The following is a 19,754-nucleotide window of genomic DNA, read 5'->3' on the forward strand; positions in this document are numbered from 1 at the left end:
ATTTAGTGGTCCATAAATTATAATGTGTAATTTTATTTTATTATTATTTAAATTTAAAAGATAAGAAAACTATAGTGACATATAATGATAACTATGATAACATTAAACTGCTTCTTGAAAAATATGAAAATTCAAGAATTTTTTTTTTAATTTTGACAGAGGAGAACATGTGCAAGTGAGATCTTATTATAATATTTATAAATTTTATTTTTAGTTTCGATAAATATTATGTAAAAAAAATAAATTGAGATAGTTATAACGTTTTATATATTTTTTAAAAGTTAAATATAATTAAATTTTTATTAAATAAAATTAATACCTCTAATTAATATTTTTTAATTAATATTTTTTATAGACAGTACTGATACTCCTATATTTTTCTTATCCATTGATGAATTTGCAATAAAAAAAACAGTCTTAGTAGTTCACGTATTTATGAACTCATTTTAATGTTTATATGTAAACAGAAAAATAATCAAAACACATTTCACAAAGTATATATCCGATGCGCCCAAATTCAAGCCCACTAAGTATATCTGGGCCCAACGATACAACCCAAGAAAATGACATCACGCACCGAAAATGATTAAATGAATAAAAAATTTAATCAGATTAATAATTACCATGAAATTCTGAACATCAAACGCACTGTTACTTGACTAACGACAACCGCCGGCCACCGCATCCCGCCGCCCGCCGCCGCTACAATGACGGAATTCCTAGACCTCGAAATTCAGGACTCCGTCCGCATGCCGTGGAACGTCCTCCCCGGCACTAAAGCCCACGCCGCCAACTGCGCCATCCCGATCGCCGCCATCTACACGCCTCTGAAGCCGCTCCCCGAGGCCACGCCGCTCCTCCCTTACTCGCCGCTCCGATGCCGCAGCTGCCGATCCGTGATCAATCCGTTCTCGATCGTCGATTTCTCCTCCGTCAACAAGATATGGATCTGCAGCTTCTGCCTCCAGCGCAACCACTTTCCGCCGCTTTACCAGTCGATTTCCGAGCAGAATTTCCCGGCTGAGCTGTTCCCGCAGTATACGACTATCGAGTACGAGACTCCTGCTCCGCAGCCGCAGGATAAGGCGCAGCCTGGGAGCACTAATGTTTTTTTGTTTGTGGTGGATACTTGTGTTATCGAGGAGGAGCTGGGGTATTTGAAGTCCGCTATGTTGCAGGTTCGATTATCTTTATCACTTATTGCGATTATTTCAATAAAGTAGCGTACGCAGAATATTCACTCGATCACGATTCAAAAAGCACTTTTCCTTTCTACTTGACCCGTACCTGAGTTTTCTGGTGATTAGAGCTGCTAGTGCGTGATTGAATATAAGGTTTTTTGAATTGGTGCTCAACTGAGAACCTGTTGGGAGCTAACCAACTTTTTGATTGATTAGATTCTTACACCAAGCACCTAAATGAAATCCTATACTCCAAACATTTTTTGCTAACCATACAAGAGCTCATTTTAACATTTGAATATAATAAATATATAATGTCGTAGTTTTTGGACCACTATAACTTACTGATGGGCTATTTATCTGGATGTAGGTGTTGGGAGTGGTGCCTGAGAATTGTTTGATCGGATTGATTACATTTGGTACATATGTGCATGTTCATGAGCTTGGCTTTGGGCTGATTCCAAAAGTTCACGTGTTCAAGGGGACAAAAGAGGTGACTAAGGATCAATTGTTGGACCAGATGGGCTTCTTTACAAAAAGACCAAGGCCAACTACAGGTGTCATAGCTGGCGTGAGAGATGGTCTGTCACAGGAGAGTGTTGGAAGGTTCTTGTTACCTGCGTCAGATTGTGAGTTCGTTCTTAATTCGGTATGGTTCTGAAGTATGGTATTATTGTACTTTTTAATTCTGATTCAAGAAGTGTCAGTGATACCTTTTATGCTTGTTTATTAATGGTTCAAAAAATGACACCTCCTTAAATGCATGTTATAGATGTAAGTTGCTTGCTCTATCTAAATTGTCTCTTGGATCATAATATTTTGTCAGCTTGGTTAGTTAATTTACGGGGTCATCAACTTATGACATTTTATTGTGCATTGTTTGTCATATATACAAGATATTAGAGGAGCTTCAGAAAGATCCTTGGCCAGTTCCATCTGATCAACGGGCTGCTAGGTGTACTGGTGCAGCATTGAGTCTGGCTGCTCATTTGCTGGGGGCATGTGTCCCTGGTTCTGGCGCTAGAATTATGGCATTTTTGGGTGGACCATCAACAGAGGGGCCAGGAGCTGTAAGTTGACCAGCCTGTGGTGTTTTTTGTTTATTATCCATTACAGCTGTTACTTACATCTTTAGGGTGTCTTGTTAAAAGACTATATGTTCTTCTATAAGAATTTAATCTTCCACATCATTCTGAACTAGGGACAAAGCCACATTGGGGCTTGGGGGGGATGCCCTCAGCAATTTTGAAAATTGTCAAGGTTATTTTCGTAATTTTATATTTGAATTAAAAATTTTGAAAAAAAATATTTTAGCTATATTTGAGAATTCAGAAATTTGTCTCGGACTGTGATAAAAATAAATTGCTGCTTGTAAACACATAAATTATATCCAAATTTTGTTTATTAAATAATTCTATTATTTTGGTAAATAATAAATGCACTTCTTTTTTAGAATTTGGCACAATCCAAATTTTATTGGATTATAATGCAATTTTCTGGAGTTCAATGTAAAATCCACAGGTATTGTTGGAAAGCTCTTGATGATAGCTTTCTAATGTTACCCATAATGTTGGGTTTTGATCACCAAAAGTGGTCATAATGGCTTCAAACTTGTTGCCATTAGAAAGGTGTGGTCGAGAACTTTCCGATAGTACATCCGAACTTCACTTCTGAATATGGAAAACCAAGTTATTGCCTTATTGGATAATGGAATTTGGACTTTTACTAAATTACAAAGTACTTAGAATTCATGTGTTTTTTGACCAAAAAGTAGAGTTTGTTAAAAACCAAAATATGGGTGTACATAGCAGTTCATATACTTTAAGCAATTAATTCATTAAAAATGGGACTTTTCGACATTTGTAAAAAAGAAATTAAGTTGTGAGTTTAACTTTTATTTTGATTTCAAGAAAAAATTTACCTAGGAAGTTATGAAATGTCGAATTGGCCCTCTTTGCATGAAATATATGGCTCCATCAGTGTTCTGAACCATGCTTATTTGGGACAAACAAGTACCACATACATATTGTTTGATCGCCAATTTGCAAAATCATTCTTATTTTTTACTGCGAAGCAAATACTGCTTTATCGTGCTTTATAAGTGAAATGGATAAGAGTTTGCTGAAGTTTCTCCATTTTAATTTGCAGATAGTGTCCAAAAGTCTGTCTGAACCTATACGTTCCCACAAGGACCTGGACAAAGATTCGGCTCCTCACTACCACAAAGCTGTGAAGTTCTATGAAGCACTTTCAAAACAACTTGTTCATCAAGGACATGTGCTAGACGTTTTTGCTTGTGCACTTGATCAGGTACTCATTAATGTAGATTGCATGTTAGAAAAGATAAAAATATGGTCTCTATGTTCTTCAAATGTTTGAACAACTTGTAGTTAGGATTTTATCACTTTCTAATATACTCCATATTTTTTATTTCTTAAATTGGTAGCATGTGGATCAGTGTCTTAGAAATTTCTAACAGCCAACTATGTCGTAACTTTGATTTCACTGGTGCCTAACTGTGCCAATTATTGACTGCCGTCTCTAAATTCTCTTAATAATTCCTAGTGGTTTCTTTAGTAGTATCTCACATCCTTGTCAATGAGGAAATTGGTATTCATTTTCTCTTTTTGTATGTATGTAATAGGTTGGAGTTGCCGAGCTTAAAGTAGCAGTTGAAAAAACTGGAGGGCTTGTTGTTCTTGCTGAAAGTTTTGGGCATTCAGTTTTCAAGGATTCCCTACGATGTATTTTCCAAGCTGGTGATCATGATCTGGGACTGGCATCAAAGTAAGGTTTGGATGGGTTTTTGTCTATATAACATTGGCTAATACTCTTGGCACTAAATCAAGATATTGGTGTTAGACTTGTAATTTGGTTAACTTCACCTTTGGGAATCTTTTATCCCTTATTACCTATTTATGATTTCTAATTTATTTGTCCTATTGAAGAAAAGTTTCTATTTACTTGTATGAAATGCTCTGGCTGTGCATGCCATTATAGCGTCTTGCTATGAAAGTTCCAAACTATTTTAAAGTTTGAACTGTTATGATTCTTTTGTTTTAGCATACATTTTTACTAAGTAGGTAGTAAGTGAGATGATTTTAGATAGGAGTCCCAATTGAGTCTTTTTAATTTGTGCAGTGGTATATTTGAGATCAACTGCTCAAAAGATATCAAAATTCAGGGAATAATTGGGCCTTGTGCATCACTTGATAAGGTATGGTCCCCTTAACTTCTGAAGGATCCTATGCAGTGTGCATCTAGCTAAATTTCTAACAGTTTTTGGTCTTGTACAGAAAGGTCCTTTGTGCTCTGAAACTGTTATTGGCCAAGGGAACACCACTGCATGGAAGTTATGTGGCCTTGATAAAAATACTTCCTTGTGTATAGTATTCGATGTTGCTAAGAAAGAGAGTCCAGACATTGTTTCTCAATCAGCAAACAACCAGTTCTATTTCCAGTTTCTGACATAGTAGGCTTCTGGATCAATTTTACCTTGAATCAATTTGACCTTGCAGCAGGTAGTTTAGTATTTCATTAAGGGCTTTCCTAACTTAAAGAGAAATTTTATTTCCAGTTATCAACACAGCAATGGGCAAATGAGACTCCGTGCTACTACTCTCTCGAGAAGATGGGTTGCTGGACCTGGGATCAAAGATGTAAGCATCTTTATCTCTTATTTTTCTACTCTTTTCTTGTATTTTAAATGGAACCTTGTGGGACAATCATATAGTTCCATAATTTCATTCTCAGAAATTTTGTATCTGGTGGACAACTTAACCCTTTTCAGTGTAAGAGTTAGATCTGTAGCAACAGACATAAAAAAACGAAGACCTTTAGGGTGAGGGGTTATGTAGAAGACTTGGTAAATTTTAGTTGCACACTTGCACTTGGTCATAGTTCTGGTAGCTGTGTATATAATATATATCAGGTTTTTCTTTTAGGCTTATAGTAATATAATACAGAATAGAGTATAACTTTAAAATAATGCTCAATAAGTTATTACTCTCTAAACTAGTAAATTTATTTGTTCCCTACTTGTACCCATTCAAAAAACCATCAATTTTAATAAGAAAAATAAACTTTTGGAGATCCCCTTTGTAAACATACATGTCCTGTCAATATTATCAATTAAAAATTCTCAAAATATGAATGGTTTTTGTGGTTACCTTTTAGGAGAGAAGCCATAGTTGGGATTTATGATCTTGAACTTTTTTTTCTCATATTGAGATCTATATAGTAATGTGTAATACTTAAAGACATTTGATTAGTTACACTGAATTTGGTAGATGCGTGAAAATATTTTATTAGAGACAATGAACTGGTAGATGCAAGGAAATATTTAGTTAGTTACAATGGATTATTTTCCATTTGTTTTCACATGTTATAAATTGACCTAATATTGTGATTTCTGAGATCAAGAAAACACTCTACAAATGAATAAATTATTATATATCTTTCGAAATAATAAAATTCCTAGGTCGCAACGCTATAAATTATTGAGGTTTTACTGTGTTTATTGCATTTAAGGGGAATTCTCTGACAAGATTTTGGAAGGGATTTAAGGGATATGAAGAGAAATTCTTGTATGCTATATTTATTATACTTAATTGGGCATAGCAGTTGGTTGAATGGGGAACAATTAACTTAGACTCTTGGATTCACATACCATTAAATGTGCCATAATTCTCACTATTATTTTCTTCTCTTGCTTATGTATGTTATCACTAGCTAAAAGTATGTGCAAGATTCCCTTAGATTCACTGTTCTGTTAATGGGCATGATCAAGGATTAGAACATAAAGACAGGGAAAGAAAGATGGTACATATGTATAGGGATGATAAAAAGTAGTTTCTGAAACTGTATCCAAGTCAGACCTCTTATTTTTTATTTTTTGAGGGGGTGTATCCCGGCACTTTAAGAAAAGCATTTAAGTCTAATGTATATTCTGCAGGAACTGATATCTGGATTTGATCAAGAAGCAGCTGCTGTAGTAATGGCACGCCAAGTTTCTTTCAAAATGGAAACTGAGGTGATATACTATGCCTTTCTGTCTGAGATTTTGCGAAGAAGCATATCGAATTCTCATGTTTCAGATTCCATATGCTGTAGCATGAGACTACCTGTTGCGGTTCAGTTTTTAAAATAGCCTCCATTACCTTGTGTTGTATCCTAATGAAGCCGCTAATATTTTTGAAGCTCATAACAGTTTGACCCATAAGTAACTATATCAAGCTACAGAACCTTTCACGAGGGGCTTTATTCTGATCAAACATATGTGAAGCATTTCTAATTAGCTCTCTCTCGCTCGCTCTCTGAGTCTTTTGGATGGATAGGAATATACTCCATTATTTTATTATTTAAGGATAACACTAGGATACAAGAATGCCAGCTAAGTGGTTCCACTCCAATGCATAGTAGTATCACATACAAGGAAGGCATGAATTCTCTGTAGCTAAGCTAAATTAATTCCTCTTCTGAACCTTATCGGGTACTAATCCAAGTTTTCCAAAAACACTTGCTTGCAGTTTCTTTAAGCTTAATAATTTTCCATGTACCTGATGTAACATAGAGTATATCAGCCATTTCCTTTTGCTTTACAATTACCATTCTTTTGTACATATCAGTCATTATCTTCTTTATCACAAGGTCATGACATTTTTTTATATGCTATTCAGCTATTGAAATGCATATGAAATTGGTAATTTTCTGAATGTGGTTATTCTGAGGCTATTGTTTTTAGCGTCATCTTGTACATGCTGCTGTCTTATAGTATCTGTGTTAAGGAATGTAATACTTAGTGCTGCATCTCTTTGTACTGGCTTCCTATGAGATAACACTTGAAAGGGTTACACTTGGTAGCTGTTTTTTTGGTTGCTAGCAATTTGGTAAGGAATAAGAACTGATAAAGTTCTTATGTTTCTAATCATGTGCTGAGGATGGGTGCTATGCCTGTTGCGGTGTTGCCTTCTAATTGCTTTTTAGTATTACTTGCTTTACCTTTTTGTCCACAAATAAATTTTAATTTTCTCTACAGGCTGAATTTGACCCAATAAGGTGGCTGGATAAGTCATTGATACATATATGTACACAATTCGGAGAGTACCAGAAGGATAACCCATCTTCTTTTGGGTTATCCCCTAGACTATCAATATTTCCTCAGTTCATGTTCCACCTGCGGCGTTCACAATTTGTCCAGGTGCATGATTATCTCTCTTGAATATGTAGTGAGGGATTACAATTTGAATTAAATCACAACTACAATGACTGGATAGGAATTAAATGAAGTTGAACTGGCAAATAAGCCAGAAAAATAGTCGGTATGACAGGCACCTACTCGTCCCACATGATGAGAAAACTACTTACACAGTCATATACTCTCTTGGTGATGTTATTTTTACTTGTTGAGATGCTGTACCTCTTTCCTAAATGGGCACGTAATAGATGTCTCTCATACTGATTAAGTAAAGAAACAAATGCCATCTGTTTGGGTATAAACTATGCTCTTAAATTCAGATTCATCTAATTCTAAAATGTATGTGATGTCCAGTAATCACACAGAGTTGGTGCTAACTATTTTTCTGCTATTCGCTCTGAAAATAATGTTATATACTTACCTCAAACAAAACAAAAAAAAATAAAAAAGGTTAGGTTAAACATGCTATTTCTTACCTTTTAAATGGAAAATTCAAGAAAATGAGATCAAAACTTACATGTTGTAGGATAGAGATACCCAATATGAGATTGTTTTCTTCATGACACCACCTCTAAAACTTTGTAGACTATTGTTTCATTGAGCTGAGATCTGAATTTGTTTTTATCCTCTCGATTAAGGTATTCAACAATAGCCCCGATGAGACGGCATACTTTAGGATGATTCTGAACAGAGAAAATGTTTCTAATTCAGTTGTCATGATTCAACCTTCCCTGATCTCCTATGCTTTCAACTCTGGGCCAGAAGCTGCACTTCTCGATGTGGTTTCCATTGCTGCTGATAAAATCCTTCTTCTTGATTCGTATTTCACTATTGTTGTATTTCATGGAGCATCTATTGCTCAATGGCGAAAAGCTGGATATCATGAATTGCCTGAACATCAGGTAAGTCTGTCTGTTGCTGTATGAATTTTCTCCATATATGTACTTCAATTATATCTGGAAACTCTTGAAATGGTGGTACTAGATGATTTTTTAAGTTAACATGGACTATGTTATATTGAATTCAGGGCTGCTTGTTGGTCTTAATATATCAAGATAATAAATTGTACCCTATCACTTTGGCTAGAGCACTAGACATTGATCCATTCTATCGTAGATGATGAAGTAATCTGAATGTGCTATTGAGCTCGTATTATAAAACATTTGATGTGGTGGAAAGTGATTATCAACCTAGAGAAGAAAGTTTTTAAGTCTAGGCATTAGTTCAGTGGATGTTTTGCATGGTTACCTTATCAAGTATTTTGTTATTTTAGGCTTTCGCTCAGTTGCTACAAGCTCCCAGAAGTGACACAGATACGATAATAAGAGAAAGATTCCCAGTTCCTCGTCTTGTAATCTGTGATCAGCACGGTTCTCAGGTTTTTTATTGTCTTTCATCAGAACTAGTATTTGAACGCATAACAAGTGTTTATGGTACTCTGGCCTCATTTGCATACATTGTGTGTTGTTACTCATGGCACTGTAGTTTGTCTTAGTATAAAATCAACATTAGTTGAATTAAATGCTCTGGGAATTCACTGAATTATCTATATTAAGTTCAGAATATTGCTTAGGCTTTAACGCAAGTTATATGAGTTGTTGGATGATTGAATATTCTTTATATTTGTTTTATTTTGTGTTGACTTACCTTCAATCAATGTAATCAAACAATGAACTTAATTCAGTTGCATGTCCTAAAGCTATCTAATCATGTAAACTGATATTTAGAATGTGCGTCATTTAAAGGTGATCTCTTTGGTGGTTTTGTTACTATCCCATTGTCTTTTCATGCCAGCTCTGTGTAGAGATATCAAGAAAAGGTCTATCAACTCTCAGATCAATGAAGTTAGTTTGGGTGTTTATAGCTAGTCAATTTCTGAGGAAATTGTTATTTTCACCACACAGTCATTCAGAAACACACCTTAGTCTGATGGAAAGCTCTTTCTCCTTGGTTTAATTCAGTACAATTAGTGTCTACCTCTACTATTTTGATTTGAAATCCTCAACATTATATGCTCCTTCTCCTTTTCCTTCTGGTGAATTTGTTCATCTCCCACTGTTACATGATCTGTGCAGTGTTAATATCGTGTAAAATGAACATTAATACATTTGTTGTTGCTTTAGTTATGAGGTATGTCTGGATAGCAGTTTACAGCATAAAGCAGAGTGAATCCTTCCCCAATCAATTCCTGTTTCTCCTCAACCCATATACACTTGCAATAGTAAAATCAGTAATGCATTATCAATTCATGCCATCAAGGACAACAATAATTTGATAACTGAGGCAATGCATGTTCCCCCATCAACCAGTATTGATCTCTCTCTTGTTTTTCGTATGAGGGTTAATGCCATTTCAGTTGAGCTTTGATTTCACTCAAACGAATCCGTGAATTAGAAGGAAATAGTATGATCACACATTGAAGTGGTAAAATCAGAATGATAAAGAATTTGTGAAATTCTAAACATGGTAAGCACTATGGTGAATAGATCATTTATTGATATATATTAAAATGCTGGAAAGCATACGCTTTCAAAATCAATATGAGTTAAATTTGCACGCATGGTACTAGAGTTTGGAGAGGCTACAAGATATAGCGATCCTAATGGAGGGAATTTAAAGAGGATCTATGATACCACGAGGTCATGTTGTTGTGTTGTAGGAGGACTGTTTTAGATGCTGAAGATGTTTGTTTATCACTGTACTGTCAGATATAAATATTTGAGTGTATTTTATTGCTTATATCCTCATGTTGAAAATACTAAGGAGCTTTATCTGATGCTGCCCTAATATGACTATTGCCATAAAATGTGCAGGCCCGTTTTCTTCTAGTGAAGTTAAATCCGTCAGCTACTTATAATTCAGATACTCAGGCAGCTCCTGGAGGTGATATCATCTTCACTGATGATGTCAGCTTTGAGGTCTTCTCGGACCACCTGCAGCGCTTGGCAGTTCAATAGAGTGGTACTTACCAACACTTTCTGAGGTTAGATAGCACACAACTGATTTTGTAAACTGTTTTTTTCTTTCTAGAAAGTAATATGAACAGTGTGTCTTAATTTTACGCCCTCATTGGAAAAGGCTTGTAGACTCTCTATGATCCTATTACTATTAATGAAAATTAAGGTTTGCTGTTCGATTTTTTTATCAGTTTTAAATACCTGAATGATCCCTTTGCATCTTTTTGATCGTGAGAGAGTGTGTGTGGGGTTGGAATAACCTGTGTGTATTATCAAGTTACTCCCCCCGTCCCGCTCTAACTGACACATTTCCTAAAATGGAAATATCACTATCTCTGCTTTATTCTCTCTCCACTCAACTCAAAAAACAAAACTGCATAAAATGGAAATGCTCCACGTAGAGTGGGACAGAGGGAGTATTACTTAAAACAATATTGTCAGTCATAAAATAGTTATTTTTTCTTTAATTCATATCTATGAATGAACCAGTAAGCTCTACTTTTATTCGTGTTTCCTTTTCTACCATTTAGCCATGGTACCATGATCTACTCCTGCTCATTGTAATACAAAGCTGTTCTCGTTCTGTTATTTGGCATTTGGTTAATTATCAGGTGAACTGATTTGATAAATTAAACCAATTATTATCGTGACTGTAAATCTGATTTACCTTTCAATGATGTGCAAACTATTAGTAATATTTTCATTATCAATATATTTCAACACAGAGCAAAGGACTGAGCTACATCATCCTGTTGATTCGTTCATATTATCATGTTATGTTTTTTAAGACTTGAAGAGAAAAGACCTTTCTCTTTGTAGCTATTCCTTTACGTTTACGTGCATCTTTCCAAGTTCTGCTATTTACTAGGGACCCCTGCAGAGATGAACATTTTCTTCTACACATCTATATGTAGATACTCCTTCAGATGGAAGATTTCTTCATTCCCGTCGTCGCTCTTGGCTTTCAATAATGTTCCCTTTTTCGGAGAGTCTACCATACCCCTTCAAATTGCAGACGGAGCTTGTAACTCCACCAGATTAACTTATCAGCTTAAGGCCTGGGTGATCCTTGTAAGAGTCATGACAAGAAAATTTGGCTACCTTGTCCCACGCGATAAGATACATTTGTATAGGAGTGAAGCTGCTGCTAAACTCTAGGTCAATCTTGGAAAAAACATCACTGAACAAGGTTCTAGCACCATGCCAAGCGTGTCCGAAGAAGAAATGCAAGCAAAGAAAGCATGCTCGAAAGTAGCATACCAAGCTAGAAACTGTATGTGAACTATTAGTATGGTCAACAATTCACTGCAATGCAAGAGGCAAACTACAATTATTCTGTTGGCTCTTTTTAATTATCACGTAGTGGTTCAGGCATCTCTTTGCTCAACTCACTGAGTTTGAAATTAGCTTGTAAATGTATCCACAAGATTCACTTTTCACCTATTTAACGGTCCAAATGGTAGACTCTGGAAATGTTAATAATTGCATCATATATCACCTTTTACTCAATGGACTGAACAAGAATCCCTCTTTTCCAAGCTTCGGGAGATGACATGACAAGAAACATATTCCATTGTGAAGGCTTTTGATTGTGCTTATATTCTGGGATGGTACTACAGTATATTCTTAAATACTAAATAGTGATTGATGTAAGTGGCCCAGGAGCCTTCTTGTATAAAATGTAAGCAATTAAGGTTCTGCTGGTGCTTACATATGCTGAGACATAGTGTGCTACAGTACATGTGGTTTATGTGGTTCCAGTGATTAATAGAGGTCCACTACACTGCTTATGATAAATTAATATTTGCTTGTGACGCTTAAAGCTGATATTTGGAAATTTCAATTGTTTCTTTGATAATATTGTGGGTTGAGTGAATGAACATCAGTTTCTTTTCACTTATATTTTCTTGGCTTATGTTTCTTAGCTCATTCTTTGCAGCAATTAACATTTCAAGTGATTTCCTTATGTTGGTGTTTAGATCTGTTGAGTCATTTTCTTCCTTCTATTTACAACTTGAGGGATCAAGAGCTAGGATAATTTGTTGAAGTATTACATAAACAGTCACTTTTTGTCGTATCTTGATGTAATACTGGTCCAAGGTTATCAAGATAATGGAAGTAGGATCTGCCTTCTTTTTTCTTATCTTTGTTTTTTTGTGAGGGAGTTGGAGAAATTCTCTAATAATACAGTGTGGTGTACCTCTTGAGATGTACTAGCCATAAAGTTGACTCAAGAGGGTGGTGCTGGATTAGGTGGTGCCGGGTTTGTCTTAGATAGCAGATTCTCCCTGTGCTACTTCCTTGTTTAACAGTAATTATTTTGAGCTCTTGAATTTGAAGTGGGTGATGTCAGATGTGGTTACTTATTTCTGTTGATAACTTTAGCAATTTCTGTACTTTATGAGCACGGAAATCACATGTGAAGTGTTATTATTCAATCTTATCCATGCATACTTGGATTTCAGGAGGAATATGCGGCTAAAGAGAATTATTATTCAGAACAGTTTGAATTAATTATACATTATGAATACGACGGGAAAATTCCAGCATAAGGTTGCAAGCAGCAAAGGTTTTTTATTCAATATTTTACAGGATATAGAAAGATAACTTGTTTGTTAATATTACTATTATTAATTTGTTTTACCGGCTTATATTATGCTGCAATCATGTATGATAAGGCATAGCTAGAACCCGTTCTAGCTAAAATATGGTATGGTGGATAAGATCTCGGGTGTCTCCTGGTTTCTTCTGGTTAGACTCCTTTTAAACCCATGCTTTGTACCAACTCATGAATCTCGCTATGAACTCTGAAAGAGAGAGAAACAGGAGAAGTGTTAAGCACACAAAATATATACATAATGATTGAACAGTCATTAGAGCTGTAGCAAGTATGAACTGTAGATTTTGCTCTTGTGATTAAAGTGAAATTGATTTTCCCCTACTGCAAGAGAAATGAGGGCAAGCTCAAACAAATTGGAAGAAAGAAGTATGATCCCATTGCCTGAAGCATCCCAATTCTAGTGTTTGCAAAAAGTACTTGGCAAATAACAATTTGTTTCTATATTGCACTTGTGCTGTGTTGGTTTTAAGTTTTAATTGTGAGAAACGCTGGTGATGGATATTCACACAGGACATGCTAGCAAGTCTCACCATTGACTCTGGTTAATTGTAATTTTCACTCTACTGTTCATTCTTGACTTGTCCTCCCTTCATAGAGAAACAGACCTTATTCTGACATCCCTAGGCAGGTTCATTTTTGTTCATTCCTTGAGTATAACCAGTTTCAATATTTAAAACTAAACTGAGAAACCAACAATCTCAAAGTAGTTTATCAAGTTTGTGTAGATTTTACTCCATAAGGTCTCCTCTTGTCCAATTTGGGTTTAGGCTACTGTACAAAGAAGTTTTATCTAATTATTTCATTGTATTTTGGTGTTGGTTTATTATAGTAACGGTAAGTTGTTAAGCTAGATTGGTTTATGCTTTACTCTTTGTTTCAATAAAGAAACCAATTCTGTTATCCATCTATTGATTGGGAACTTCCTGGAGTTGGGCACATTAGTGAAACAATATTGAAAATTCTAAATAACAGTAATATCTTAGTTCTAGCACAAACATTTCTCTTCTATGCTTCAAAAATATCTGTAGGACTGTTTCCTGGCATTCTTCTGGAATTGCTCCTATTGACTATGGTTTCATATCTTAAGTGAAGGATCTACAATATACTGTATTACTCTATATATCTCATTCTTATAATTAATTCTTATTGCTTACCTTCAATGTTCATGAACTCGTGTACATTCTTTCGTGGATCACTTGGTTGTTTTCCAGATTCCACTAGTTGATGTGCGGAGGCCATGTACTTTCTAGTAACATGATTTTTCTGAGAAAGTGAGAATGGAAGGAATCGGTTAGCTGTCCATGCTGTGTCACTTCTATCTTGGACAAGCGAGTTCATAAAAATGTATATATACTTTACAGTCGTATAACTTATCAAACTGAGGCAGTAAATCTTGTGGAAGAATTATTTTTAACTCGTCTTTTAGAGCCTGCAAAAGACATAATATGTTAACAAGATTGAAATTGTCGATGGTATGCATAAAATTGGGTTAATCTTACTTGCAATAGGAAGCCTGGTGCCACATTGTGCTCTAAAAGTATTTGAAGTTCTTGACGGATATTGTAAAGCCTGTGGGTATATGCATTTGCACTGTCAACTTAAAAAATAGCCAATGGCCAAATTTAGAAGATAATCTATGTTAGATGGAATTTACTGTTTTGGGCTCTGCTCTTTGACAGCATTTCTTGCAATTTTGGCTATTGTATCTTCCCACCCAGTTCTGATTTGAGCTCCCGTCAGGGAAGCCTTGCAGCAACTTTATTGCACAAGGTATGGGAAATGGAGATATTAGCCAAATACTAGACTACTGGGAACCAGAGACATATAATTTATGGCATGAACTAAATAGGTGCACTTTTCTATACTGTACTTGAAGTTCCAGGTAGCTTCAAATGAGCGTATAGCTTGTCTTAGGTTATTCCTGGAATTCTGAGTAATTTTATTGGCCAATTGTTGAGGTAGCTTTATCCCTTCTTGGTGTGCTATGGAGGCCAATACTTTCAGAATCTGTAGAAAAGAGAGAATTGCTTAGATGGAAGATATAAGTCAGTCAGATTTGGAGAAGGTGAATCGACAGTTTGGAAGTATGGGACATAGAGACTGCACCTCTTCATTTGCAGGTTCGAGGAGTTGAATAACCCTGCACAGTGGCTTTACAGACTCAAGTTTCGAGGCATCACTACAGCAGAAAAATACCTTGTTACATCCTTTGAACTTCTCTAGCATCCATTTCATATACAACAGGGAATCAGTTGATAGCTTGTCTGCTTCGTATAGGATAATAGCTGTTATTCATTGGATACTGTTATTGATCTGCAAGTTTGAAGCCATATAATTCTTGTTAAAGATTTGATATATGTACCTCTACTGTTCCCAAAGTTGCTGTGCAATACTTTGTCAGAATTCTGATTTTTCTCATTGATAAGTTCAAGTATCACATGCTTTGCATAACCTTTGAGTTCAGAAAGGCTGACTTCAGTATGTTGTGGTGATACCATTAAGCTTACGTGGATGCTCTCCACGGCTTCTCCCTGTGAGTCAAATATTTAAATCTACTGGGAACATACAAATTTAATAAGTTCCTTGACTTGGTCGTATTTCCCTCTCATGTGTAAATTTAACTAGGTAATGAAGAGGGGTTTGCTAGCATTTAGAAGTGTATGCAGTGAAAAGGCATCACTAAGCAGCTTGCTTCTTTCTTTTGTGAGTTAAATCAGTATTTGGATTGACTGCTGTTCTGCTGTTTATAGATGACTAATATGCTAAAAAATTCAATTCTACTCTTCTAATTGTGCTTGCAAAGCTTATCTAATGCAATTTTTGGCCTGTGGATATTACATAAGTAGAAATATTTTTGTGTCCAAACCCCAGGCAGGGGAGCCCGCCCCCTTACCCCCAGAAAACTCACCAGCAAGTGGGATCGCTGCGGTCATGGACGGATTCACTTCTTTTCAGGGTCCATAGTTCAACATTGTTCTCACCTAGACTTTTGTTTTTGTGCTTGTAACAGGTCTAGCATTTCATTGTATGAAACCTAGCTAATTTACTAATTTCTGAGCACTATTTTATATGATTATCCATTGAATAAAAGTTATAAGACATATAATGCAATTATTAATTACTATTATTCGTGATGGAAGTCTATTCCTTTGTTGCTCCATTGTTGTGCTGAAATTTAGTAGTCATTATGCATGTCTAATAAGCTGAAAAAGAGAGAAAGTAATCCCAAAATTAATTAGGAATATTCTATGAGGTGCTACTATTTGCTTATGCAGTTTACCTTGAAGTGAAATTCCTTGCGTTCTTCTTTTGCCTGTGGATAACAAAGTCAAATGATCACATAACTGCAAGTATGCACTACGTATTACTGGGACAGAGTAATATCCGCATTTGAATCAGTTTTCATGTAAATACTATGAATATAGGCAGTCTTTCAAAATGATTGGTTTAGTTGCTCTTAGAGTGATACTTAAGTTAAACTAGACTAAATTGTGTGCATATTAAGAACCGCATTTTCCAGCCCTTGATATCTGTTATATAGATGAGAATTTAACTGTAACCTGCACTTTGTCTGGTCCAAAAACTTCCCTAAGCAAAGCACAAATCATGGTTCTCTTTCCTACTCCTGGGTTGCCTTCAAATATGAAGTGACCACAGTCTTCTCCTTTTTCGTGAAGATTTCTTACTACTGCCTGTAGTTCAAGTGCAGCTTTCCTGTTGCATAGAAAATCCTGCAGGTGCAGAGGCCTATACTTCTCTGCCCAGATATACTCTCTTTCATATTCATTTGTGTTTGTCTCCTGGTTCTCGTATCTAACTCCTCCGGTGGATGGAGTCTGATGTGCTGGTGCTGGACTCTGTAAAACCATCGGTGATGTTGGTGCAGATTGTGATTCTGAGAGTGGTGTTGGTGGTGGTGAGGGAAATGATAGTACTTTCGGTTGTGTTATCTGAGGTAGTGTATGTGGTAATGATTCGAGTAGAGGTTTGTTTAGTGGTGACAGTGGCAGCCTTGGTAGTGGCTCAAAGTCTCTCTCCCTCAAGGGCTTCTGGGAAGCCATAGTAGTATCTTCATTTATAATTCCAAGAAGAGTGACATTTTCTCTCTCAGACTCCTTTTTTTTCTTCTTGGCTTTGACTTTTGCGGCTGCTGCTACACTCTCTGTGGTTTTTGATGCACAACCATCTTGGGAGGTTTTGTTAGAAGAAAAACTTGATGAGGAATTGCCTCGTTTGTGTTTTTTCTGGCTAAACCAAGACGAGCTCCATTCACGCACCTTGAAACGAGACTTGGAGCCAGAGCTGATGGAACTTGCTGACCACCGACTCTCTCTTCCAGGACTACACTCGGAGTGTTTTTCCGTATTGATAGCAACGGAAAAGTCTGTTTTATAGCATGGCCTGATAGATTTTGCTGCATTTCTTTCGCTTACAGGGTTGAACCCTGAGAGTTTTGCTCTGTTGATATCCAGCGAAAAGTCGGTTAATCCCTTATAATAGGGGCTGCTGCCATTGTACCTTGCTTCTATCAGTGCATTTCTTTTGTTGAATTCTTGCAGATTTTCTTCTGTCAGGTTTAGATCCATTTTATCTCCTCTGACATACTCACCAAGTTTCTTGGACCAGGTAGTCACCGGCGAACTAACTGAACGAGCTGACCTGACCAGCTCGCTCAACAGAGGTAGCTTCAAGCGGGATGGTGAGCGTGGGCTGGTGTGTTTCGAAATGAGGACCGACATCGAGAGAGTAAGATTTGATTCAAATTTCTTTTCTTTCCTGATAAGAAAAAAGTTGATCTTGTATTATGGTGTGTGAGGAGAAGGTGTTGTTTTTGCCACTCCAGACAGACAATAGAGGCGTTAACTATGAGAAAAAAGAAGTAAAAAATGAATTTGGTGTGAAATACTATGGAGAATTGGAAGTGATGGATCAATGCAAATATCAATACTTTTTTGTGTCATCATGTCTTGACAGACTGTATTTAGGAACAATCAGCTGATTTATATAGTGAAGAAGAGAAACTATAGATTTGTGGTCTTTTCTATCATTGTAATTTGATCCAGCTTGTTATAATGTGTTTATAACCATGAATCGACGATCAGGATAATTATATGTTTATACTTATAGTTATAGGGGATTTTTGTTGAAATTTTCTAGTAAATTTTGATTGTTTTCAAATTAATAAACAAAAATTATATTAGTCTTACATTAGATGCATATTTATTTCAGAATAAATTGTGTTATATAATCTATTTATGATTAAAGCTATTTAAATATTGATTAAAACTAAGGCGTTGACCTTATTGATTACATAGTACTATACACTATCAAATATTGATTATAACTATTAATTTTAATTTTTGCTATTTAATAATTTTTATAATTAAAAAAATTTATTGATATTTAAAAAATAAAATTTAAAATTTTGTAAAATTAAATCTAATATTGAAATTAAAAAAACAAATTCAGTGAAGGATAACAAAATGGAAGAAGAATGATAATTTTGAAATAATATCAAAGTTAGTACATAACTAAAATAATATCAGATTTAAAATGTTAAAAGTGTAAAAAGACCAAATTGCCCAAACCCCCCAAAATAATATCAAAGGGTATTTTCGTACCAAAAAAAGCCAAAAGGACCAATTTCGAGATAAACCCTTAGTCCAGGGACTACTGGCGATATTTTTAAAGTCCAAGGACTATGGGCGAGATAAACCCATAGTCCAGGGACCATTTGTGTAGTTCATTCGTAACTTTAAAATTAGTTGTTATACTAGTACATCCCTATAGTTACGTAGTTATATCATTGCTAATTTTAATGAAGAGATAAGTAACGTTATCATTACTTTGTAGAACTGTTTGACACTCCTAACATTGCGTGAAGGATATTTATTACTTTAACTATGAAATAAAACTTATAATTCCTTTATTTTTTTAAAATAAAAACTTTTAAAACATCATGAATAAAATTAATAAAATAAAAGAAAGAAAAAATGTATCACAGTATTAGTGGGAAATGAGTTCCAATTTCGAGAAAAATAGTTTCTTAGTAAAATTGAAAGTTTCTACTTTTAAGAAACAGACCAAAATGAAAATGGTTTCCACCTTTCAAAAACTGAGCAAGTAATTTACAACATAATTTCATGTCTTTTTCTACTGAAAAATTATGTAGATCAATGCACGTTGTAGCCTCCTGCGGGCTTTCCTAATGGGAAATGTTAGTGAAAATTGAGATTAAACTTTATATAGTTTTAGGGATTTTGGCCCCTGAAACTATTAACCTACTAAAAAAATATGCTATTTTCTATAAACTATAAAATTGGTAAGAAAAATGATAAACTTTGACCTTAATTGTATTTTCCCATGACGGGTCAGAAGGCTGCTCCAGATGAATTATATGACATTTTTAATCCTAGTTGTTGTTACTTCTCTTCACGTAGCGTATGATTTGTAAAACCATAGAGGTAAAATTAAACCATTTAAGAAATAAAATATTAGCCAATTCAAAGTACGATTTTTCAGTCAAATTCTTAGATTTATTGAAAAAGCTAGGGAAGGAAACAACGTCGTAAGTTTTAAAAAAAATTCTGGTGTGCATACACAGACTTTACAATTGTCCAAGTAGATCGTATATTGCCGGGATATTTTAAAATCGGCTCAGGCGGGGAAATAACACGCACCACCAAAGTTTATGATTTTTCATATTACTTTTATAGTTTATACTAGGAAATAACAGATTTGTGGGAAAGTTAATGGTTTCAAGTACCAAAATTCCTTAGCTTTTTAATAGAAAGCGGGGT

General features: G+C 35.3%; 1 protein-coding gene across 6 annotated transcripts; it reads left to right on the forward strand.

The window, feature by feature from the left end:
• The first annotated feature begins 610 nt into the window (after positions 1–610).
• LOC125220663 (protein transport protein SEC23-like) lies at positions 611–18,045 on the forward strand. Of its 6 annotated transcripts, none has more exons than XR_007176352.1 (15): positions 611–1,178; positions 1,552–1,830; positions 2,078–2,251; positions 3,330–3,491; positions 3,826–3,968; positions 4,323–4,398; positions 4,478–4,653; positions 4,759–4,840; positions 6,136–6,213; positions 7,219–7,380; positions 8,016–8,279; positions 8,651–8,755; positions 10,191–10,360; positions 12,800–12,887; positions 17,581–18,045. XR_007176352.1 is itself a non-coding variant. In XM_048122823.1 (14 exons), the coding sequence occupies exons 1-13, from the start codon at positions 708–710 to the stop codon at positions 10,332–10,334; spliced, it is 2,316 nt and encodes a 771-aa protein (XP_047978780.1). In that variant the 5' UTR covers positions 611–707; the 3' UTR covers positions 10,335–10,360; positions 17,581–18,045. The 6 variants fall into 6 exon arrangements, 4 of the variants coding, with proteins under 4 accessions (XP_047978780.1, XP_047978792.1, XP_047978785.1 ...); XR_007176353.1 differs by lacking the exon at positions 12,800–12,887 and adding an exon at positions 15,826–15,964; XM_048122823.1 differs by lacking the exon at positions 12,800–12,887.
• The last annotated feature ends 1,709 nt before the right edge of the window (positions 18,046–19,754 follow it).

The sequence above is a fragment of the Salvia hispanica genome, chromosome 1 (assembly GCF_023119035.1).
Source record: "Salvia hispanica cultivar TCC Black 2014 chromosome 1, UniMelb_Shisp_WGS_1.0, whole genome shotgun sequence".
NCBI lineage: Eukaryota > Viridiplantae > Streptophyta > Magnoliopsida > Lamiales > Lamiaceae > Salvia > Salvia hispanica.

Bases quoted from the DNA above. Each gene is read 5' to 3' on its own strand.
- LOC125220663 (XM_048122823.1), top strand. From the start codon at position 708: ATGACGGAATTCCTAGACCTCGAAATTCAGGACTCCGTCCGCATGCCG. The intron at 3,969-4,322 runs GTAAGGTTTGGA...TAATTTGTGCAG, and splicing joins GATCTGGGACTGGCATCAAA to TGGTATATTTGAGATCAACT. The intron at 8,280-8,650 runs GTAAGTCTGTCT...TTGTTATTTTAG, and splicing joins ATGAATTGCCTGAACATCAG to GCTTTCGCTCAGTTGCTACA.